This window comes from Panthera pardus, unplaced genomic scaffold, assembly GCF_024362965.1.
Source record: "Panthera pardus isolate Hobbes unplaced genomic scaffold, ASM2436296v1 HiC_scaffold_25, whole genome shotgun sequence".
NCBI lineage: Eukaryota > Metazoa > Chordata > Mammalia > Carnivora > Felidae > Panthera > Panthera pardus.
The window spans coordinates 75,877,594-75,903,511 of record NW_026526821.1 but is presented as its reverse complement, the minus strand read 5'-3'; the positions used below and the strand labels follow the sequence as shown (position 1 = coordinate 75,903,511).

The 25,918-nt window shown below is 35.1% G+C and overlaps 2 protein-coding genes across 10 annotated transcripts in view; one reads left to right on the top strand and one right to left on the bottom strand.

Annotated features, from left to right (window-relative positions):
• The window catches only part of FANCL (FA complementation group L), a 91,196-nt gene extending 72,105 nt beyond the window's left edge, over window positions 1-19,091 (top strand). For 3 of the 4 annotated variants that reach the window (XM_053890706.1, XM_053890705.1, XM_019428172.2), the window contains 7 exons: window positions 10,705-10,855; window positions 15,155-15,238; window positions 15,715-15,760; window positions 15,839-15,920; window positions 16,767-16,883; window positions 18,207-18,278; window positions 18,586-19,091. In XM_053890706.1, the coding sequence (XP_053746681.1) occupies window positions 10,705-10,855; window positions 15,155-15,238; window positions 15,715-15,760; window positions 15,839-15,920; window positions 16,767-16,883; window positions 18,207-18,278; window positions 18,586-18,621 (588 nt within the window). In that variant the 3' untranslated portion in view covers window positions 18,622-19,091. Of the gene's footprint in view, window positions 1-10,704; window positions 10,856-15,154; window positions 15,239-15,714; window positions 15,761-15,838; window positions 15,921-16,766; window positions 16,884-18,206; window positions 18,279-18,585 lie in introns of those variants that run through there. The other variant, XM_053890707.1, reaches the window with a different exon arrangement.
• Window positions 18,659-25,918, bottom strand: part of VRK2 (VRK serine/threonine kinase 2) — a 103,800-nt gene continuing 96,540 nt past the window's right edge. For all 6 annotated transcript variants that reach the window (XM_019427402.2, XM_019427326.2, XM_019427737.2 and 3 more), the window contains one exon: window positions 18,659-18,995. In XM_019427402.2, the coding sequence (XP_019282947.1) occupies window positions 18,693-18,995 (303 nt within the window). In that variant the 3' untranslated portion in view covers window positions 18,659-18,692. The remainder of the gene's footprint in view (window positions 18,996-25,918) is intronic.

Sequence of the window (25,918 nt, the reverse complement as noted above, 5' to 3'; positions counted from 1 at the left end):
TATTTTATTTTTGAGAGAGAGAGAGAGACAGAGTGCTAATGGGGAAGGGGCAGAGAGAGAGAGAGAGGGAGACAGAGAATCTAAAGCAGGCTCCAAGCTGTCAGCACTCTATGCTGACATGGGACTAACTCACGAACTGCAGGATCATGACCTGAGCCGAAGTTTGAGGCTTCACTGACTGAGCCATCCAGGCGTCCCAGGTCTTTAATCCATTTTGAGTTTTCTTTTGTGTGTGGTATAAGAAAGTGGTTCAGTTTCATTTTTTTGCATGTAGCTGTCCAGTTTTCCCAGCACCATTGATTGAAGATACAGTCTTCTTTCCATTGTATATTCTTGCCTCCTTTGCCACAGGTTGATTGACCACATAGGCATGGGCTTAATTTGGGCTCTTTATTCTGTTCCATTGATCTGTGTGTCTATTTTTGTGCCAGTACCGTACTGTTTTAATTACCACATATGATTGTAGCGCATCTTGGGATTATGACACCTTCAGTTTTGTTCTTTTTTCTCAAAATTTCTTTGGCTATTACAGGTCTTCTGTCCTTCCACACAAATTTTAGTATTTGTTCTAGTTCTGTGAAAAATGCTGTTGGTATTTTGATGGGATTGTATTGAATCTATAGATTGCTTTGGGTAGTATGGACATTTCTTTTTTTTTTTTTTTTTTTTTTTCAACGTTTTTTATTTATTTTTGGGACAGAGAGAGACAGAGCATGAACGGGGGAGGGGCAGAGAGAGAGGGAGACACAGAATCGGAAACAGGCTCCAGGCTCCGAGCCATCAGCCCAGAGCCTGACGCGGGGCTCGAACTCACAGACCGCGAGATCGTGACCTGGCTGAAGTCGGACGCTTAACCAACTGCACCACCCAGGCGCCCCTTCTTTTTTTTTTTTTTTTTTTTTTTTTAGTATGGACATTTCAACAATATTAATTCTAATCCATGAGCATGGAACATCTATTTGTTTTTGTCATCTTCAGTTTCTTTCATTAGTGTTTTATAGTTTTCAGGGTACAGCAGCAGGTCTTTCACCTTCTCAATTAAGTTTAGCCCTAGGTTTTTAATTTTTTTGGTGTAATTGTAAATGATATTGTTTTCTTAATTTCTGTATATTGATTTTGTATCCTGTAATTTATCAGTTCTAATAGTTTTTTGGTGGAGTCTTTAGGGTTTTCTATGTGTAGGATCATGTCATCTGCAAAGAGTGACAGTTTTACTTCATCCTTACCAATTTTGTATGGCTTTTAATTCTTTTCCTTTTCTGATTGCTGCAGCTAGGACTTCCAGTACTATATTAACTAAAAGTGGTAAGAGTGGACACTTTTGTCGTGTTTCTGATCTTAGGAGAAAAGCTCTCTTTTTCACCATTGAGTATGATGCTGTCTGTGAGTTTGTGACATATGGCCATTATTATGTTGAGATATGTTTCCTTTAAATTCACTTTGTTGAGAATTTTTATCATAAATGGATGTCAGATGCCTTTGTCACATGCTTTTCTGCATCTTATTGAGATGATCATATGATTTTTACCCTTTCTCTTATTAATGTGATGTATCACATTGATTTTTGAGTTTTGAACTACCTTGCATCCTAGAATAATTTCTACTTAATCACGGTGAATGATTTTTTTTAATGTTTTGTTGAATTTGGTTTAATATTTCTTGAGGACTTTTAGTCTGTGTTCATCTGAGACATTGGCCTGCAATTTCCTCTTTTTGTAGTGTTTTTGTCTGGTGTTGGTATCAGGGTAATGCTGGCCTTATAGAATGAATTTGGAAGCTTTTCTTTCTCTTCTGTTTTTTTGAGATAGTTTGAGAAGGTTAGGATATTAACTCTTCTTTAAATGTTTGGTAGTGTTTAACAGTGAATCTGTCTTGTCCTGAACCTTTGTTTGTTAGGAGTTTTGTGAATACCAATTCAATTTTATTAGTAATAACTGGTATGTTCAAATTTTGTATTTCTTTATGATTCAGTCTTGGAAGATTATGTGTTTCTAGGAATTTATCCATTTCTTTTTTAAATATTTATTTGGGGGAGAGTGCAAGTGGGGGGAGGGGCAGAAAGAGAGCTGGACAGCTCTGTGCTGACAGGCTGGCAGCAAGGAGCCTGATGTGGGGTCAGACTCACCAATCATGAGATCATGACCTGAGCTGAAGTCTGACACTTAACCTACTGAGCCACTCAGGTGCCCTGGAATTTATTCATTTCTTCCAGGTTATCCCATTTGTTGGCATTTAGTTTTACATAATATTCTTTTAATCCTTTGTATTTTTGTAGTGTCAGTTGTTATTTCTTCTCCTTCATTTCTCATTTTAATTGTATGAGTCCTCTCTTTTCCTTGATTAGTCTGGCTAAAGGTTTATCAATTTTGTTTATATTTTCAAAGAATAAGTTCCTGGTCCTATTGCTCTTTTCTATTTTTTTAATCTCGATTTCATGTATTTCTGCTCTAACCTTTATCCTTCTTTTTTCTAGCTTTGGGCATTATTTTTCTGTGTCTAGCTATTTTAGGTGTAAAGTTGTTTGAGATTTTTCTTGATTTCTTGAGGTAGACCTGTATTGCTATAAATTTCCCTCTTAGAACAGCTTTTGCTGCATCCCAAAGATTTTGAACCATGGTGTTTTCATTTTTCTCCATATGTTTTTTTTATTTCCTCTTTGATTTTTGGTTGACTCATTTATTGTTTAGTGGCATGTTTTTTAGCCTTGATGCATATTACGTTCATTTCGGACTTTTTCTTGTAATTGGTTTCTAGTTTCACACTATAGTGGTTGGAAAAGATGCTTGATATGGTTTCAGTTTTCTTAAATTTATTGAGACTTGTGTTGTGGCCTAACATGTGATCTGTTCTTTAGGAATTTCTGTGTGCACTTGAAAAAGAATGTGTACTTTTCTGTTTCTGAATGGAATGTTTTGTATATAAATGTGAGGTCCATCTGGTTGAATGTGTCATTTAAAGTCACTGTTTCCTTGTTGAATTTTTTTTTTCTCTTGATGACCTATCCTTTGATGCTAGTGAGGTGTTCAAGTCCTCTACTTGTATTACCATCAGTTTCTCCTTTCTTGTATGTTAATATTTGCTTTATATTTTTAAGTGTTCCTATGTTGGGTGCATAGATACTTCCAGTTGGACTGTTCCTTTTGTCATTATGCCCTTCTTTGTCTCTTGCTACATGAATTGTTTAAATCTTTTAGAAATGATTCTGTAAGCGTCAGACTATGACAAGGATGGCTATTCTTCATTGTTCTATCATTGTTTCTTAACTTTGTACATTAGAATCATTTGGGGACCTTTTAGAAGTCCAAATGCCAAGGCTGCATTGAACCAAGATTAATTAAAAAGTAATGACTGACAATGGACTGTAGATATTAGTGTTCAATTTCCCTAGGTGATTGCAATATAATTTTACTTGTATAGAAAGTTAAAGATATTGATACTATTTATATTCTTTGTTTTTTGTATCTGTAGTTGAAATAAGTGCTAAATTTTACTTAAAGAAAATAAAGATGTATTTTTTTTAACCCAAGCTTCTGATTCTCTGGTTAAGAATATCTGTTACAGACTTTTCAAAGATTATAACTTGCCTTATACAGTGAGTTCTTGTCTAGGAAGACCTATTCTTATTTTGCTTTGGAGAGGGTCTAAATATGTTATCTAAATATGTTATCTAAATATGTAGCTGTAAAGAATTAAATGTTATTGAATATTTGAAAAAAATGAAAGATTAGTCTAACCTAATTCAATAATCTTAACTTTCTCAGTTACAATGAATAATTTACACGTTATGTAATTATCCCTCCCCGCCCCCCCCCCCCCATTATTTTATTATAAATTTTAAAACCCACAAAACATTGAAAGAGTTTATGGTGAATATACTCCTATATCCACCACTTAGATTCCACAGTTAATATTCACTATTCTGGCTTCGTCACTTACCTTTCCATTTGTGCATTTCTCCATTCATCAGTGTATATGAGTTTTGGTGCCTTTCAAAATATTTTGCAGGTGTCCGAGATCTTTCTCCAAAATCCTTCAGTATGTCTGCATTAACTAGAATTTAGGTGTTGGTAAAATTTGGAAACAATGAAATGCATAATCCTAAGTGTAGCATAAGTTTCTGTGAATGAATATACTCCTGCAGTCCATTTTCAAGATGCAGAACATTACCATTATCTTGGCTCTTTTATCTCTTCCCAGTAAATCCTATTGTATTGATTTTTCTGAACCATGCTTTATTTTTGTCTGTACCAGATTTAATATAAATAGAAGTGGACACTGTGTTCTCTTTGTAGATAGCCTCATTTCACCTGGCATATTTTTGAAATTCATCCATGTTGTGGCATGTGTCACAATTTTTATTTTGTTTATTCCCGAGTAGTAGTCCATTACATGAATATACTGGAGTTTACTCTATCTTTTATTAATGGACATTTGGACTTGTACTGATTTTTTGCTCTTTGAATAAAACTGTTCTGAACGTTTTTGTATAAGTCTTTCTATGGGCATATCTTTTCACTTCTGTTGGAGTGGAATTGCTAGGTCTTAAGATAGGAATAGATTTAGTTTTTACAGAAGGTGTCTGATCTTTTCAAAAGTGGTTGTGCCATTTTACATGCTCAGCAGCATATGAGAGTTTAGGTTGTTTACATCTTCACCGACGTTTGATATTTTATTTTAATGTTACCTCTTAATATTAGTATTCTTACTTTTTCCTGAGTTTTTCTTTGATTCAATTTTAAATTTATTTTGCACATTGCAAATTTGCCTACCCCCCACCTCAAAAAGTCCCCCAAAACCTTAAAATGGTAGCTTTGGTGAGATGGGAAACTACCTTGGTAGTTCATTCAGTTGAGCATGTGACTTGATTTTGGCTCAGGTCTTGGCCCTGAGGTCCTAGGATTGAGCCCCACCTCAGACTCTGTGCTGAGCCTGGAGCCTCCTTGGAATTCTCTCTGTCTTTGTCTCTCTCTGTCCCTTCCCCCAACTCACACGCTCTAAAATAAAATGAAAAAAAAAAAAAAAAAAAGAACTTGGCAATTTTTATTTTTGAACATTTTTTAGAAAACTTGCAAAATATTTAACTTTGTTATTAATTTAGGTCATATTATAGTGCGCTCTTTTGGCATTTATGATGTATATAGAATAATGACATTGTTAGAAATAGGATTTATAAATGTTTCTTTTTCAATTTCAGTAGGGAAATCAATTAGGAGTAAGAGTTTGTGAATGATTTAATGGATAAAAGAAGCAGTTAGAGAAAAATTTGTTAGTTTTTCAGATAGTTTACTGATGTAATAGTTTTAATGTCTACCTCTTAAGTTCATTGAAATTTCTAAGATAAATGTTTGTGTCCCACTTTTCACCTTTTTTGGCTTTTTTTAATGTACCTCATGTGACTAGCAAAATCTCATGATGACTTTTAGGATTTAAAATTTACTACTTCTGTAATTACCAACTGACTTCTAGTTTCAGGGTTATTGTTGTATTTTTTCTTACTGCCATTTTCTTTGGATCTTTCATTTTCTGTTCAAAATGCAGAATTAGTTTTAAGTAGAACTGTGTTAAGTAGAACCCCGTTTACAGTCAGGCATGCCAGAAGTGGACATTGCTCCTTTCAAATGGAAGATGTCACTGTGAAAATACTGTGTGGCTATTTTGGTTTTTGGTTAACTTTTCTTGGGTTTACAGTGAAATAGGTAATTATAGATTTTTAAAATATAGATCTAGTTACAAATGGAGAGAAAGGAAAGAGACATTATGGTACTGACTTTGGAAAAGAAGGGTCTTTTGAACAAATGGTATTGAGAAATAGGATATCCACATGAAAAAGGGAAATTCGACCCTTACCTTGCATTTGTACACAAAAACTAACTCAAAATAAAGACTTAAATATAAGACCTGAAAGTATAAAACTCCTAGTAGAAACATAGGGGGAATACTTCTTGACATTAGTCTTGATAATGATCTGTTGATTATGACACCAAGAGCAATGACAACAAAGCAAAAAGAGACAAGTGGGACTGTATCAAACTAAGGGACTTACTGCACAATAAAGGAAACAATCGGCAGGATGAAAAGTCATCCTATAGAGTTGACGATAATACTTGAAAACAATGTATCTGATAAGGGGTTAACATCCAAAATACGTAAGAAACCTCTCAGCAGCAAAAACACAAATAACCTGGTTAGAAAATGGGCAAAGGACTTGAACAGATACTTTTTCAAAGATGACCTACAAATCGCCAACAGAGATATGAAAAGATGTTCGACTTCATTAATTATCAAGGAAATGCAAATTAAAACTAAAATGAGATACCACTGTACAACTGTTAGGATGGCTATTAAAAACCAAAAAAACGGGGTGCCTGAGTGCCTCATTCAGTTAAGCATCTGACTTCAGCTCAGGTTATGATCTCACGGTTCATGAGTTTGGGCCCCACGTCAGGCTCTGTACCGACAGCTGAGTCTGGAGCCTGCTTCAGATTCTGTGTCTCCCTCTCTCTCTGCCTGTCCCCAGTTCGCACTCTGTCTCTGTCTCTCTCTCCCTCAAAAATAAACAAACATTAACATTTTAAAAAAAAGTGAAATGAATGCCAAGTGTTACAGGATATGGAGAAATTGGAACCCTGTATGTACACTATTGGTGGGAGTGTAAAATGGTATGGCAACAATGGAAAACAGTGTGGATGTTCCTCCAAAAAGTAAGTAATATAACTGCTGTATGACCTGGCAATCCCACTTCTGAGTATATATCCAGAAGGGCTAAAATCAGAATCTCAAAGAGCTACCTGTACCTCCATGTTCATTATAGTGTTATTCACAATAGCAAAGAGACAGGAAAAAATCCCAGTGTCTATCAACAAATGAATGTGGTATTTAAGAAAAGATAGTATATACAGACAGCCTGAAAGGAGAAAATCATGCCAGTTGCAAAAATACAGATGAATCTAGAGGACATTATGCCAACTGACATAAACCAGTCACAGCAGGACAAATATTGCATGTTTCTAACATGAAGTATCTAACTTAGTCAAACTCACACATACAGAGACTACAGTAGTCTCTACACTAGTAGTCCAGCCAGGGGTCTGGAAGGTGGAGGAAGGGTGTTGTTGTTGTTCAGTGCGTGTAAAGTTTCAGCTCTGGTAGATGAACAGATTCTAGAGATGTGCTGTACAACATAATGCTTATACTTAACAATACAGTATTGTGCATTTCAAAACTTGAGAGGGTAGACAGAGCTTATGTTACTGAAACCGCTGAAAACCCCCTGAAAAAGACACAAGGAACCTTTGGGGAAGTGTTGGGTAGGTTTATTACTTTGATTGTAATGATGGTATCAGGTTGTACCGCACATGCTCATATTCATCAACTTGTACACATTAAATATGTGCAGTTCTTTATATATCCCTTACATCTGAGTAAAGCTATTAAAAAATCAACGTACCGTCCAGCAATTGGATTATTGTATATGTATCTGATGATCAATATCTTATTATAAACAAAGAAACTATAGTATCACATCTGCACAATACAAAAATCAATTTAATTGCAGTGTAAATAATGAGTTTTAGGAGACTGTGACTAAAGGAAGAAAATTTAGTTACAAGGTTGTTTGAGTGATCTAGTTAACTAGTAATCTGCGCTTAGATTTCTGGTTTGCACAATAGGGCAGGTAGTATCCCCTGTCACCTGGGGGGTGGGGGACGTGGACCTAGGAGGTTGGATTTCTCTGGGAAGATCATGAGATCAGGGTGGAGCAATAAGTCTGTTAGCAGTGTGGAGATTATCTACATAGTGATGGTTGAGCAGTTCTGGAGTTGTCTGTTTGGCCTAAAGAAACTTGGGAATGATCATGTATAGAGAGGGTGCTTACTGAAGCTTGGAGCAGTAAATATACCCATGGAAAGTATTTCAATTTACTCTGTGTAAACATATCTATGTATACATGTTAAACAATGTTAATTGCAAGCCACGATAAAGAACTGGGGTTTTAATCAGTAACATAAAACATAATTTGCAAACTACTTGTAAATAACGGTAGCCTTAATAAATAGAATGATGAAGGTCATAAATGATTATTTTTATATCAAGTAGTTGACTTCAATTTACTTAAACAAATATTTATTGAATAGCTTTTGGAGTTTGTGTTGCTGTCATTAAGTGGTGGTATTACAAAGAAAAAATATCACTGAGAACTGCACTTAAGTTGTTTTGTTATAAACCAGGAAATGGTAGTATCAGGTTTACAGAATACAAATATCAACTTAATTGCAATATAAATAATGGGAGTTAGGGGAATGTGACTAGAGGGGGAAAAACCAGTTAGTATGTTGTTTTAAATGGTTTTATGAGGCACACTGATATGTTCAGTGTTACATTTTAGATAGGGTACTCCACAGTAGGGTATTAGAAGATAGTGATGGCATGTCTGGATATGGAAACAAGAAAAAGGGCATTATTTTATATACTTTTTACTGTCCTCTGCAAGGACTTGTTTATTTTTTTAAGGGGGTTATCCTAATAGTACATAAAAATACTAGGGTAAATAGAGTTATCAAGAAATTTGCTAAAAATAGAATCAGGTCTTTAGTTAATGAATTTATTAGGTGTAAAAAACAATCTGCAGGGATCCCAGCTGGTTTCTTGTTTGCATAGCTAAAGAATTGTGGCACATTTAATGAAAGAGGAGATAAAGTGCAGCCCATAGTAAAGTCAAAACAAAACTTGGAAGTTTGGTTTCTGATTTCCGGATTCTGGTATCTAAATTTATAGATAAGTATAGCATATTGGAAGAGAACAGGTATGCTAAAAGGGATCCTAAAAGGTTATTTGCAGGTATTAAGCTCTCATTACTACTCTTACTTTTTTCCCCTGTGTATAGAAGGTTAGAAGAGTTGAAACTAGCTTTGTGAAACTGAGCCATGAAATCATCTAAGTGTGAACCCTGACTGAAGTGATGGGATGAAATGGGTTTTCCTTAAGTACATATGAGTACAAAATATACCTTAAAGGAAGTGAGTACTTCCTTTTCATCTCACTCATGGTATACTGTATTCTTACATTGTTGTCTTGTATCTGTTTTTGGATAAATAATGTTGGTAGAATTTCCAGTGATTTTTTTAAATGTGTTTTGCTTATTTGAAACAATAAGATCCTTAATTCTTAAACTTTTAGTTTTGATGGCTTTTTATATAAAATATTTAGTAAGTATTGGTATCATTTAAACATACTGCTTTATGAGAAACTCTTTAGTTGAAAGTAATTATAAATTGATTTTTAAAATCAGTAATGACTTTAGTTCTTATCATTAGTGAAAATGTATTTAAGTTAATTCCCATAGAATATTGTCTGAAATAACTGAATTCAGACGTTGGCTAAAAGTTTAGCCTCAGAAGAAATTTTAAACCTAATCTATAATATTGTATTCCATATTTGAAAATAGAATCTTAAAAGAGTAAATCTTAAAAGTTCTCATCACAAGGGAAGAAAAAAATTTTCAAAACTTTATAGTGTGACAGACTTATTGTGATTGTTTTACGGTGTGTACAAATGAATTATTCTGTACACCTGAAACTAATATGATATACGTTGATTTTTTACCTCAAAAAAAAAAAAAAAAAAAAAGAACCTCATAGAATTCACAGATGCCTTCCTAGTAATGAATAGTCTCTATTAAATCCAGTGCTTCTGGATTTATATCAGTATTTGGCAGTGCTTAGATGCTCCACACAGTACCTGTGTGTGAGAAAAGACATTTCTAGGGATGACATATGTAAAGTTTCATTACAGGCATTAACAGATAAACATTTGCAATTGATTATGTTAATAGGGAACACTACTTTCAGCCCCAATTAAACATTATTCCCCTCCTACCGAAAGATGCATTATTCTCATTAATAGATCTATATTACAAAAAAAAATGTACTCCATTATTATTTGAATTTAATCAATAAAAACCTTGTAGAGAAAATATATGTAGAACCTTTTTATACTCTTTGCCTAATTAAGTCTGTAAAGTTAATAATGTGTAATCAAATTACAAGTGGTGCTGCATTTAACTTGATAACTGCACAAACTAGATAACTTGACAACTTTCATATTAAAATTGTATAGACTCTATGCTCAATATGTATATAGTATATTCATTAAGAAAGTACACACATGTCATCTTGTATTAGTAGTTACTATTCTATAAATACAGTACAGAATACATCATAATAAAAATAAATATGGTCTTTAGAAAACAATTCCTGGGGCACCTGGGTGGCTCAGTCGGTTAAGCATCTGACTTTGGCTCAGGTCATGATCTCACGGTTCATGAGTTCGAGCCCCACATTGGGCTCTGTGCTGACAGCTCAGAGCCTGATGCCTCCTTCAGATTCTGTGTCTCTCTCTTTCTCTGCCCCTCTCCTGCTTGTGATCTCTCTCAAAAATAAACAAACATTAAAAAATTTAAAAAAAAAGAAACTATTCCTGGTAAGATGCACAGTCCCAATGACAGTCAAAAAATTCTATTAATGCTAATGGAGGTGAAGAGCTATGAAGCAGGGACAGTTAGTTGACTCTTGTTTACTAGGGTAGTTTTAGCTGAAGTGAAACAGAGCTTAAAATTTCTAAATTGAATGATATTTTAAGTGAAAAATTATCTGTTGTTGATAAGAGTGTCATTCAACTTACTCTGCTTTTATCTGTCTTTCACAGAGCTCTTTAATAAGCATTTACGGTCAGTTTTTGGCAGCCTTAGAATCACTGAAAGCATTCTGGGATGTTATGGATGAAATCGACGAGAAGACTTGGGTACTGGAGCCAGAAAAACCTACAAGGAGTGCAACAGCACGCAGGATTGCACTGGGTAGGGAAAAGGGATTAAGGAGGCTTTTTGTTTGTTTAGATGTTGGATTATACTTTGTATTACTAAGGAAAATGGAGCTCAAGAGGACATTGGACCCTTAGGTGAGACTTTTTTTTCATGAAGTCAAATAAGCTCTGATTTAGCCCTATGTATTTGAATGTAAATATTTCAGGAGAAAGGGCAAGTACTAAGGTGTTTCATTATAAAAGGTGATGATCCAATGGCAGTATCATTCAGAGATCCTGTATAATCAGCTGTTAGTAGCTCAGAAATAGTGGAACAGGTTTTTCAGTACTTCCATTATTTGGGAAAAGAAACTGTTAGAAATAGGGGCACCTGGGTGGCTCAAGTCGGTTAAGTGTTGGACGTCAGCTTAGGTCATGATTGTACAGTCTGTGAGTGCAAGCCCTGCACTGGGCTCTGTGCTGACAGCTCGGAGCCTGGAGCCTACTTTGGGTTCTGTCCCTCTCTCTCTCTGCCCCTCCCTCACTCATGCGCTGTCTTTCTCCTTCAAAATTACATAAACACTAAGAAAAAAAAATTTTTTAAAAGAAACTGTTAGAAATAATGAAATCTTCATCCATGAAACTAGACAAGATTAATATCAACAGATCTGGGAATATTTTCTGATGAACTTTAGAGGATGAAAGGATCTGAAGTGGGCCATACATGCCATTGAAGAGTAAACAGGAAGCACAAAATAATAATTAAATATATTTTAAGTATTTACTATAAATATATGTGACATTAATGAATAAGATGTGTTACAACTGTAAATACCCCTGCAACATTACCATATTCTTATTATAAAATTAGTTTTATGTATTTTCATTATGAGCAAGCCATATATGAAGTCAGTTTTGAGTTCAGCCTCTCCAGATTTTAGATGTTTTAAACTATGTTTCAGTTTACAGTAAATAGTGTAGTTAGGTGATCATATGATATCTATTTGTGTCTTCCCTTCTCTTTTTTTTTTTTAGCCTAAATAAATATATTGTTAAAAGACATATGTTCTGAAAGATATTATGAAATTCTGTTGTGAGTCCTATCCACATTAGCAATTTTTATGGTTTCTCCCCAGGCATAATAGATTATCTGGGAGAAAATAAGTAACATGTAATTATGAGAAAAGGAAGATACCGTTGTATAGCAGTTGTACAAATAGTATTGTTACTTAGTCTAAAAAGTTTAATCCGTATTTAATTTTGAATAGTTGACCAAATAATGGTATATTTGTGAACAAATAGATATTAAGAATGAAAATATTTTCTTCAAAATAGTGTAGTAATTTATTTTCTTCATAGCCCCATGTAAATAATTATTTTAATTAGGTAATGATTAAATATACTTTTATTATATTGCTCATTGTTCAGCATAAACAACCTGCTTTTTAGTCACTTTCTGTATTTACCTATAGCTCTTTTTTATCCTCTTTCAGGCACTGATATGCTTTTTGAAGACCAAGTTTTCAGCAAACTAATTGAGATATATTAAATAATATACTCATTATTAAGTGAAGCCATCAGTATATGACATAGCTAAAGGCTAATATGGGATTTGTGTTCATGGTAAAGAATGTATAAGCAGATGAGATTATAGCACTTTTATGTTTTATATATCATTTTTACTTGATTACCTTTTTGTCAGATCTGTAATAATTGTGTTCATATTGTTGTCAACCTTAACCAAAAGTTAATGTTATGGTGTGTAGAATTTATTAAGTCCTTTTTACTGTAAAAATAAAATCCAAATGCCCTTATACAGTTATACTATGTGCCTTTAAAAGTAAAACTTCTGAAATCCATACAATATTCCAGTATAGATAGAACTTATGAAAGAATCTAGTGCCAAGTAGAAATAGATTTTTCTTAGATCTTATAAACTAGGTTAGTTGTTTGTTATTAAACGAACAGTTTCAGTTTAATGTGAATTGAGTCTATTGTTGAAGTGGAAAGCTTCACAATGAGCAAAAGAATTCAGAAAATGTTTTTTAAAAATATTTAAATTTCAGTTGACATAAAATGTAATATTGGTTTCAGGGGTACAGTATAGTGATTCAACAGTTCCGTGTTACTCAGTGTTCATCAAGATAAGTTTTGATTTGTATTTTCCTGATGAAGAGTGATGTTGACCATGTGTCCATTGGCTATCTGCATGTCTTCTTGGGAAAAATGTCTGTTCGTGTCCTCTGTCCATTTCTTAACTGCATTATTCATTTTTGCGATGTTGAGTTTTATAAGTTCTTTATAGATTTTGGATACTAACCCTTTCTCAGATATGTCATTTGCAAATATCTTCTCCCAGTTTGTAGGTTGCCTTTTAGTTTTGACCATTTCTTTTGCTGTGCAGAAGCTTTTTATTTTGCTGAAGTCCCAATAGTTTATTTTTGCTTTTGTGTCCCTTACCTCAGGAGACATCTCTAGAAAGAAGTTGCTACAGCCACCGTCAAAGGGATGTTCTCATCCCTTTATGTTTGGTGTAAGAAATAGTCCAGTTTTTCCAACACCATTTGTTGAAGAGATTGTCTTTTTCCCAATGGATATTATTTCCTGCTGTGTCGAAGATTAATTGACCATATAGTTATGGGTTTATTTCTGAGTGTTCTATTTTGTTCCATTGATCTATATTTTGTGCCAGTACTACACTGTTTCGATCACTACAACTTTGTAATATAATTTGAAGTCTGGAATAGTGATACCTCCAGCTTTGCTTTTCTTTTTCAAGGTTGCTTTGGCTATTCAGGGTCTTTTCTGGCTCCATACAAATACCAGGGTTGTTCTTCTAACTCTGTGTAAAATGCTAATGGTAGTTTGACAGGGATTGCATATTAAATGTGTAGATTGCTTTAGGTAATAAAGACATTTTAGCAATATTCATTCTTCTAACCTATGAGCATGGAATGTCTTTCCATCTTTTTGTATCACTGTTTCCCTTCATCAGTGTTTTGTATAGTTTTCAGAGTACAAGTCTTTCACCTCTTTGGTTAGGTTTATTCCTAGGTATCTTTTTTTTTTTTTGGTGTAGTTGTAAGTGGGATTGATTTCTTAATTTCTCTTTCTGCTGCTTCATTTTTAGTGTATAGAAATGCAACAGATTTCTGTATGTTGATTTTGTATCCTGTGACTTTACTGAATTCATATATAAGTTCTAGCAGTTTTTTGGAGGAGTCTTTTGGGTTTTCTCTATGGAGTATCAGAAAGTTTTACTTCCTTGCTGATTTGGATACCTGATATAAGTGGGATGTTAAAATTCCCTGCTATTACTGTGTTATTATCAATTAGTTCCTTTATGTTTGTTATTGTTTTATATATTTGGGTGCTTTCATGTTGGGTGCATAAATATTTACAATTGTTAGATGTTCTTGTTGGATTGTCCCCTTTATTATGATATAGTGCCCTTCTTTATCTCTTGTTACGGTCTTTGGTTTAAAGTCTAGTTTGTCCAGTATAAGTATTGCTACTCTGGCTTTCTTTTGACATCCATTTGTGTAGTAAATATTTCTCTTTAAGTCTAAAATGAGTCTCTTGTAGGCAGAATATAGATAGGTCTTAACTTTTGTTTATCCATTCTGACAACCTCTGTCTTTTGATTGGAGCGTTTAGTCCACTTCATTGGAAGTGATTATTGATAGAAAATGTTTCGATAAAACTCCATAAAACTCAAATCATAATTTATTGTATGCTGGTCTTTTTACATCTGACCATAATTGTGCTTTCCAAGAAAGTTATGGAAGTCACTTTGATAATTATTTCTTGAACTTGTGATTTCTTTTAATATTAAAGATCTATCACTCTATAAAAAATTTTTATTTAAGCTAAAATAGAATTCTGACCAGAATTTCACTAGAAATCAATTAACTTAATGGACTGACTCTGTATTTTAAAACTTTAGATGGATCCCCAAATCTTTATTCATAATCATAATTTCAACGTTTTTTATTTATTATTTATTTTTGGGACAGAGAGAGACAGAGTATGAACGGGGGAGGGGCAGAGAGAGAGGGAGACAGAGAATCGGAAACAGGCTCCAGGCTCCGAGCCATCAGCCCAGAGCCTGATGCGGGGCTCGAACTCACGACCGCGAGATCGTGACCTGATTGAAGTCGGACGCTTAACCGACTGCGCCACCCAGGCGCCCCCATAATCATAATTTCAAAGTGCATTTCTTTTAGACTATAAAATTATATTTATAAATATATTTTATAAATAAATACATTTATATATTTATTGAAACCCATAACACATTGGCTAATCTTTCCTGTAAGTACCCAGATACTGCTTTAATGTTCTTTTATTCTAGGGAATAATGCTTCAATACATATAGAGGTTGACCCCAAGCATCCTACTATGCTTCCTGAGAGCTGCTTTCTTGGAGCTGACCATGGTATGAGATCTCCTATTTAAATGTTTTTAACAGTCATAAAATTCTTGTCTTCACTGTTAAAATATTCTAAAATATTAACATATGGTAATTATTTTAAATGAAAATGTTTCATCATTCTGAACTGTGTACTTTTGTGTTTTTTTAAGTAGATGATTTAGATTTTCCAAATAATTAGCAAATTCTGTGTTTTAACAAGAGAGTATATTTCAGAGTTGCTAAGAGATCTTAGAAGTTTTCATCAGAAAATAATTTGTAACTACATGTGGTAATAGGTATTAACTGAATTTGTAGTGATCATTTTGCAATACACACACATACCAAATCATGATGTTGTACACCTAAAAGCAATACAATATTATATACCCATTATATCTCAGTTAAAAAAAAAAATTCTGTGCTAAATGTGGCTTTACAAAGCGAGAGCTGCAGACACTACATTTTTAAACGTTTTTTTTTTTTTTTTTTAATCTCTGAAGTGGTAAAACCTCTTGGAATTAAGCTGAGCAGGAACATACATTTGTGGTAGGTATTTTTTGTAACACAATATTTATTTTTCTATTATTTTGCAAATTTAATAACAATTTTTTTTCATGCTTTTAGGGATCCAGAAAATAGTCTGTTACAAAATTTGAAAGATGTTTTAGAAATAGATTTTCCAGCTCGCACTAACCTGGAAAAATCTGTAAGTTTTATGAGTGCTTTGATATTCCAAACAGCATAGCATAATGAAAGTTAAATGTTCTTCTTTTAGACACCAGAGAAAAATGAGGCTGAAAGGGAGGGAATTGGAAGAATATTGTAACAGACTTCTGAACTGCGAGCAACAGTAGCATCAAAGAATTTGTTAACCTTTGATTAGTGGTTTAAGTATACTTTTGTCATGGTCTTTGTAGCAATGAAGTGATTAATGACAGACATCTTTATTATTAAAAATAGGGGGAAAGGTCCAAAGTAGCTAATGAGATGTTTGGATATTCTAATACTATCTGCTTATGGATGATTGAAATAAAGTTTTAATTAGCTTGATGGATTTTGTGAAGGATGGCAGTACAGTTTTTGAAAATGAATAGATGTCACTGTGTTGCAAAAATGATAAACTTGGGATTGAGTTTTGATAAAGTTGCAGAGGTTGTAGACTAATAAAGTGGTGGGAATGTTTTTGTCTTCTTCCTTTAGTTAAAGAATTTTGAAGTTTAGTAATAATTAGCTAATGTCAATTAGTATCTTTATATATTACATTGGCATAATATTGATGTACAATGTGGGAAATTTACTTAAGCCCCAAATAGAACCTGTTTTTTAGTATATCTGTGTGTATCACTTACTGGATGCAAAAGGAAGCACTCTTACAAATCGCTTTTCTAAAGGGTTAAGTAGTGATGTAACTGTATTTTCTGTAAATAATGCTATAGTTACCTTTATGAAAACTTTGTATGAAAATTTGATCTTGTCTATCCCATATTATTCTTTCTTATATTACCTTGTGTGTTTTAAACACTTGTGCTTATAAATATTTCTTCTTTTGAAGGATTTTTCTATGGATTGTGGCATTTGTTATTCATATCAACTTGATGGTGCCATTCCTGATCAAGTGTGTGATAATCCCCAATGTGCACAGCCTTTCCATCAAATATGCTTATATGAGGTAAACAATAAAAATAACGCTGTTAAGACTATTTTGGCTACCATGACCTAGCAAGTCTGCATGTTGAAATATACAGAATCCAAAATCTGTTGAAGTGAATAGCAATCTCTTTTTTCCATTAGCTTCTTTACCAGTCCATTTCCAGATGCCTGTGTGCTTTCATTTCTTCATCCTGGTCACTAATGAGTGAATAAATGTCCTAAAGTAGTATCCTAGGAAGGGAGAAAATGTATCCAGAATATATTCATGGGCTGCTTATTGATGCATAACAGATCAAATTGATGCTACATTGGAATCTTTCAGTGAAAATCTCATGTGACCACAGTGCAAACTGTCACTCATCCAAGTGGGAGTAGTAGTGGTAGCAATAAGGTGAAAGGGAACTGGCACTAATGAGTGTCCGTTACTTTTCAAAGTATATTTAAGTATAGAATAAATGTAATAGTCTTACTTTTGATATTGAGAAAAATGCGTTTTGTGATCTGGATATGTCACAGCACTCTCAGTGACATTTTATTTATTATTTACTCTCTGTGAAGTCTGCTTTCGTTTCTGTGTATAGTCATTTGATCTCTATAGCATTCATCTTAGGGCACAGTTGACATGATTATATATGCATGTATATATGAAACACCTTCAGTTGTATAGTGCGTTCAGTCTTCTTGAATATCACCTCTTGTTTTTGTGATTAGAGGTAGCAAGCAGTTGGTGTTACCTGCACTTTAAGAATGGAGAACTTAGAGATGTCAATTCACCTTCTATAAACTCACAAAATACCAGGTCTAATTATAGAGATACTCTTAAGGGAACATGTGCTTTCTTTTATAATAATGAATATTCATTTAATTTTTAAAAATGGACTGCCTCGTGCTTATAATTAGTGGATTGAGAATTAACCCACTATTGGTGATTAAGACCAGAATTGAGACCTAAATTTTCACGAGCTTACAGTATCTTTTACAGCAAGAGTTCTTAATTTGTAATTAATGACTTCAGGTCAAGTCTGTGAACCCCATTGACTTGTGTACATTATTTTTGTGTCTATTTTGGATGTTGAGAAAATGCATAAAGGGGCCCATAATTTGGCTATAAACCAGTGGTATAGATCCCGAAATTCGTGGTGGTCTCCCCTTATTATTCAGCATACTACTAGTCTGGTATTGGCCAGGAAATGTTCCCCTTACTTTTTGTAAAAGAAAATTAAGAAGGTAAATCTTTTGGAATAAAAATATATGTAATCATAAAGGAAATGAATTTAGAGTATCTGTAATGTGTAATCATGCTGACATTGCTCCCTTTTTCTTCTCTTTTTAAAATCTTCAGTGGTTGAGAGGACTGTTGACTAGTAGACAGAGTTTTAACATCATATTTGGTGAATGCCCATATTGTAGTAAGGTAAGGAAATCATTAATCAAATTTCATAAAATATGCCTAGCTTTTAATAGTGTGCTTTGGAAGATAGATAAGCATATAGTATATCAGCTTATCCAAAACTTTTTGTTACTTCTGTTATTCTATGTGGTAAGAAACAAAAAGGGTAAAATTGTCCCTGTCAATGACATTTTGTTTTTTAAATTGCTCCTTTGATCAAAAAAAGTTATTTTTCAAACTGTATCATGACACTGTTTTCTACAATAAAGCAATCTTAATTTTTAGAATGTCCACAAACTGACTTTGTTAAATTGTATTCTCTTTTTACAAGCCAATTACCTTGAAAATGTCTGGGAGGAAATCCTAAAATAAGAATGTAACATTTCTGTGAAGAACTGGCAACCTTAAGAATTATCAAAAGGATTTTATTTGATATCTTCAGAGAAAGTATAAAGTAAGACCTACTAAAATCAAAAGAAAAAGAACAATAAAGCCGTAATAATACACGTCGGTAACTGTCTCTTCACTGAGAGTAGAGTCTCTGACCTCCATTCCGGTTGGAGAAGTATATGTATACCAAGATGAAGATCTTGAATTGTCGAGTATATATGGACTGATAAAATCTTGATATGGTTTGTAAAGTGAATTTGGGAACTGTATAGAGCTGGGTTTTTGTGGAGAACGGTTTCTTTCATTCAGAATTTGAGACTCACAGTACTTTTGTCTTCTCTTTGTGCTTTCCTATGGAAAAGTATATATATTGTGTTAGGTTTGAGTTATCTTTATACTGTGTACTCTAAGAGTTCTAAATAAAACATGTTACACAAAACGAACAAATTTTTTGCATATTCTTCCTGAGAAGTTTTTTATGAAGTACTTATCCCATTAACCAACCCAAATCTAGTTAAACTGATTGGTTCTTTTAAATCAGGCAATAGGCCATCTTATAATTTGTCCTCTAAAAATACAACGAAATATGAAACCTGAATTTTCTTGGCAAGACAAATCTTATGTGGGCAAGATAGTCACGATTAGAAAGCTTTTTGGTTATTAATAATTAGTGATTCTGAGGCAGCCGTGGCAGCAGAGCGAGATGTTGGTGGCAGTGCTGCACGTCCACAGAGCAGCCTCTGTCCAGCAGCCTCCTGCCTGGATGCCAGAGAATGACATCTCCCAATAACAGACCTTAAGAAGAAAGTTGGTTAAAATCCTTATTTGTCCTGAACGTTGATCCAAGAAAAGATGCTCATTTCCTAGCCAAAAAGGAAAAAGTCTCCACAGATTACAGTTTTGCAGTGTTAAACTGGAATGCCTAGGAGCATACGACAAAATTTGTCAGAGGATGTTGCCAAAGACTCAAGAAGATCAACATGACCCTTGTTCTTTGGTGGGGACTTAGAACACACTGTTTGGAAAGCAGCGTCAAGCTGTCCACCCGTGGAGGTATGAAGGAGGATATCATTATAAATAAACCTCCGAATACACTCAGAGAAAATCAGGTATTTGTGAAATTCCATAAAGCAAGAAGCAAAATACCTATTTCTAAGAAGAATCAGCTGTTACTAGAATTCAGTTTCTGGAATGAGCCTGTCTCACGGAGGGCCTGATATATGTGAATTCAGAGCCTAGAACTCCCACAAGGAGCGGTGATTACATAGGGCAGTTATTGTTTAGCCAAACAAAAAAACAATTTTCCCCCAAACTGATCTATAGATTCAACACTGTCCCAGTCAAAATCCAATCAGGCTTTGGAAATGCAGTGGACCCAGAATAGCTAAAACAACCTTGACAGTCAAGAACAAAGTGGAAAAACATACTTCACAATTTGAAAACTAATCACAAAGCTAGACTGATCAAGACAGTATGGTCCTGGCATAGGGACAGGCATACAGATCAGTGGAATAGAATTGAAAGTCCAGAAGAAAACTCTCACATACATGAGGAATTGGTTTCCAACAAATGTACAAAGGCAATTCAGTGGGGACAGGTAATCTTCAACAAAGGTGCAGAGACAACTGGACATCCTTGTAAAAATATAAATTTAGACCTACTTCATTTTGCACAAAAATTGACCAGAACCAAATTGTAACTGTAAATATAGCTGGAATTTAAAACTTTAAGGAAAAAAAAAAAACAGGAGAAAATCTGTGATCTAGGGTCAGGAAAAGTGTTCTCTATAATATCAAACTTACAAAAGCAAATAAAAGTTTACATAATTGAAGGACATCATTTAAAAAATTCAAAGACAACTCACAGACTGGGAGAAAATTCTGCAAATCATTTATCTGATAAAGGATTTGTATCCAGAATACATAAAGACTTGAATAGACAGTTCTCTGAAAGCATATGAAAAGATGCTCAACATCACCAATTGCAAGAGAAATGCAAATCAAACTATAATGAGATATCATCTTACCCTTTAAGGCCATTATCGAAAGAACAGAAAATAACAAATGGTGAAGATACAGAGAAATTGGAACCCTTGTGTACTGTTCAGAGGACTGTAAAATGGTGTAGCCATTATGGGAAACAGCACAGAAGTTCCTCAAAACATTAGAAGTAGAATTACCATATCCAGCAATCCTACTTCCGGGTATATATTGAGAACTCAAGTGTCTTGAAGAGATATATGTACACCCATGTTCATCATAGCATTATTAGCCAAGAGGCAGAAGCACCCAGATTCCTATGGGCAGATGAATAAAGAATATATACATATAATGGAATATTATGCAGCCTTAAAAAAAGGAAAGCCTGCCACATGCTACAATATGGATCAATCCTTGAGGACATTCTGAAGAGCAAATTAAGCCAGTCACAAAAGGACATCTATGATTCCACTAACAAGAGATATCTAAAGTCAAAATAACAGAAACAGAAAGGTAGTTGCCAAGGTAGAGGGTAGTTGGTGTAGTGGGTCTAAAGTTTCAATTTTGCAAGATGTAAAAGTTCTAGAGATCTTTTGCACAACAGTGTGAATATACTTGGCACTACTAAACTACACGGTTAAGTTTAATGTTACTTGCTTTTTACTACAATAAAAAATAAAAATAGTCATTCCCAACCTTTATCATGACATGGAACCCTTTACCTGACCTACATGCCATATATTGGATAAAGGAATTGGCTGTTCACAACCAGAGGAAATTGCCCCAGGGTGGATATTGTGGCATGTCTCATAGAAAGCTCTGGGAACATACCAACCACTGTAGACTGAATATTATTGATATATGCAAGTTCCAGGAATTTCTTACACCATTCCTGTTAGCCAGAGCTCTTAATCAGTTTCCTGCTTTAATCTTAACTGGTTACGAGTTGTTCTGTTTCTGCTGCACTTTGGTGACCTGCCCTGCCCTGTCCTTGTACTATTTATCAAGTAACTTGGAAAAAATTAAAAAACAAGGCAAAATATTTCAATCTTCAACCATCTGATGTAATACCATCATTCTTCACAATAGCTACTTTCTTGACCTCTAAACCACCATTCTTCAAAGAGCCTTTTTTACCCCCCTAAAAGTCACTTTCAGGATGCAGTTTTAGAAGGCAAGAAGTAATTACCTTCTACATAAGGTATACAAAACAAAATAGAGGTCTTGAAGGAAGGCCCTTTAACTTTTCTACTTAGAAGAAATCATTGAAAGTCAAATAACTAACTTTAAGCTACTCTTTACTGCCTGAGAGCTAATAAAGACACACTATCCCAATTGTCCTAAAGTTTTCTCAGCTTTAGAGGTGCCTAGCTGGCCCAGGGTGTACAGCACGTGACTTTTGATCTCAGGGGCATGAATTCATGCCCCACATGGGTGTGGAGCCTACTTTAAAAAAAAATTTTGTCAGCATTATTTGCTAAAGGCAAAATAATTACTCCTGTGGCCCCCTAAAGCGTTGTTCTCCCACAAAGAAAAAGAAATACGCCATCAAATTTTAGATTTTTAAAGAAGGAGAGCCACTAGTTAGCTAACAAGTAGCATTTACATATAATAACTTACATGTAGAAGTAGACGATATCCCCATCCAGGTAAGAACAGAAGTCAAGCTACTAAAATTTCAAGGTTGGTTACACACTAGAGAAGTCTGTGTACCTAGTCTCTCTTTAAGCAACAACTGATATCAAATGGGAAGGCCCTCATCTAAGGATTTAACCACCAGTTGTCTTCGGCTTACTGAGAGATCTGCTTGGGCAAGATAGTCTATGGCATAGGTTGTAAAATGTTGTGAGTTGCCTGTTTTGTGAATAAAGATTGATTAGAACACAGCCACACTCATTTGTATTTTACTGTGTATGGCTGCTTTTATACTGCAATGGCAGAGTTGAATTGTTTCTGACAAAATATTTACCATCTGGCTCTTTACGAAAAAGCTTTCTGGTCTATGGCATAGTATTTCAAACATTAGAAAAAGCGTACAAATCATTTTGGGATCTTGTTAAAATACAGATCTCAGGGGAGCCTGGGTGGCTCAGGTGGTTAAGCCTCAACTTTGGTTCAGGTCATGATCTTGCGATTTGTGAGTTTTGAACCCCACACTGGCCTCTTCTGTCAGTGCAGAGTCTGCTTTGGATCCTCTGTCTTACTCTCTCTCTCAAAAATAACAAACATGAAAAATACACGTTTCATTCAGAAAGTCTAAGATAAGACTTAGATTCTGTGTTTCTAAGAAGCTCCAGGTGATGCCAGTGCAGCTGGTTGGCACAGCAGACTTTTAGTAGCAGAGGCTTAAGGCATACAATAATCCTAGTCAGTATAGTGTTTCTGAACCTGGGACACTTGTGCTCCATAGGACATTTAACAATTTCGGGAGACATTCTGGGTACTACAACTGGGAGGAAGTACTATTGGCATCTACTAGATAAAGGCCAGAGATGGCTTACAGTGTACAGGACAGCCAGCTCAGTAAGCCCAGAGTGGTGCTGCTGAGAAACCTTGAATTCTGAGCAAGTTATTAGCCTTGAATGCATGTCAGAGTCAATTAGGAAGCTATGAAAAATACCAATACCCTTTTTAGTTCTAGCCATGAATAATGGGCATCAGATCTCCCCTCCTGCTGTGAAAAGCCCATGAAATGAATACAAAACAATAGAGTTGGACAAAATATATGAAGGAACTTATCACACAGAGAAAACAAGGCTGTGATTCTGGAGGAGAGGAAAACACCCAGATTGATAAAGGCTACAGTTTCAGATGATCTTTACCTTAGTCCAGCCTTCAAAAAGCCTAAATGAAGTGAAGACATGACTAATCAAGTTGAACCACCAATAAATCATTTGTCTACCAGGACAAAAGTCAGTACTCTTTAAAGAAATACAATAAAATGTGGAGTTTCAAGAACTGACTAGCAGCCACGATATTCAATGAATAATAAAACTTTTACGACACACAAGGAACAGGAAACTGTGACCCATAACTAGGAGAAGAAGAGAAATAGATGTGACCCAGATGGTAAAATTATCAAACAGGGACAATAAAACCACTACATAAGTATGTTCAAGGAATTAAATATAAAGTTAAACATAATTAGTGAACAGATCGAGAGACTCAGCAGAGAAATGGAAAATATAAAATGCTCCTAGAATGGAAAAATACAATAAATGAAGTTAAACATCCACTGGTTAAATAGGTAGAGACCAGGCAAAGGACCAGAATGAAGCACAGCAAAATAAAAGACTAATTTGAAAAACGAACAGGGCCTCCGAAAAGGCCTGTGAGAGAAGGTAGGCAATTCTAACTGCATGTATTTGGATCTCAGAGAAGAGGGACTGAGGCATGAAACAAATCCTAGCTGAAACTTCCAGTGATGACAATTACCAACCCACAGATGAAAAAAGCTCAATGAGCCCAAAGCAAAATAAACATAAAGACAACTATCTCTAGAAAACCAAAGATAAAAAGCAAATATTAAAAGCCAGAAGGGACACATTATATATAGGGTCAATGATAAGAATAACTGCTAACTTCTCATCGGAAAAAAACACAAGATGACAAGAAACATTTTTAAATTCAGAACGAAAAATCTCATGTCAGGTGAGGCCTTCACAATGAAGGTGAGGGGCATCTAGTCCCAGCCAAGACAGTAAGTACATTCTACTTTATTCCTTCTAATTACTACTAAAGATTTTAGACAAAAATTAATACAACATTCTGAAAGTTATAGAATAGAAGGCAGACTGGATAAGGACCTTAGAACACACAGAATGACCCAGCCCCAAGTCTCATCCCAACCACCTTTTTTTTTTGGTGCCTATTTATCCCAGCCTGGGCCACAATGCAATCTACAATTGGAAAACAACACTGTGCACACAAAAAAGTCCAGGAAAAGCCTGTTGTCTTTAAACAGTGGATCAGCAGGAGGGCAAGTATACGGTTCAGGACACTTGTCTCCTAAACCTGCTGTACTTTAGGTGAACACCATGAAAGAAGCTGTACCCTTCCCACTTCCCACTAGGGGTTGTGGAAACTGGGGTAGAGTCCTGTCAGGTGTCACCACCATGCGTTAACCAGGGAGCACACCTACCCTTCCCCACCAAGCACTGAGGAGACTAAAGTGGAGCCCTGTCAAAAGACCAACCCCACACTAACAAAGCAGTACCCTCTCCACTGGCGTTATGGAAATTATGAGACAGAGCCCTGTCAATGCCCAGCCTGTACTACTGAGCACTGACTTCTCCTTCCCTCTCTCCCAGATACTCTGGAGACCAAAGGGTAGAGCCTTGTAGACTGTCCTTCCCTGCACTCACACAACATAAGTAGTGCCTCTCTTCCTCTGCAACAGACACTGTGGACATTGTGCAGTAGAGCCCTAAGGACCATGCCCAGCCTGCATTAAGCAAACATTAGCAAAAAGCAGCAACCCTCTATGTCTCTTTGGCCTCAAATGTTGTGGATAGGAGCCCAACTGACCCATCACTATCATGCATTAAAAAAAAAAAAAAAGTATACCTCACATCCTTCTAATTAGAAAACCCTGTTCTCAGGAATTAATAGAACTACAAGAGAGCTAACTAGCCAAGCTATAGAAAAAAAAAAATCAATAATACCACAAACCAATGGGATCTGATAATATTTATAGAGCACTACACCTCAAAACAGTAGAATGCATGGTCTCTTTAATCTCTCATTAAGACCATACCCTGGGTCAAAAAATAAACCTTAACAAATTTGAAATGATACAAAATATGTTCTCAGACAATAATATAAATTAGAAATCAGTAACAAAGAAAATGGAAAAAATCTTCACTTAGAAATTAACACACTCCTAATAGCCAAGGCATCAAAAGAAGTCTCATGAAAAAGTACAAAATTAAAAATACTGGGGTGCCTGGGTGGCTCAGTTGGTTAAGCATCCAACTTCAGCCCAAGTCATGATCTTGCAGCTCGTGGGTTTGAGCCCCACATCAGCCTCTCTGCTCTCAGATCCTCTATTTCCCCCTCTCTCTGCCCCTCCCCAACTTGCTCTCTCTCTCTGAAAAACAAATCAACGTTAAAAAATAAGTAAAATTAGGGGCACCTGGGTGGCGCAGTCGGTTAAGCAACCAACTTCTGCTCAGATCATGATCTCACAGTTCCTGAGTTTGAGCCCTGCGTTGGGCTCTGTGCTGACAGCTCAGAGCCTGGAGCCTGCTTCTGATTCTATGTCTCCCTCTCTTACTGCCCCTACCCTGCTCATGC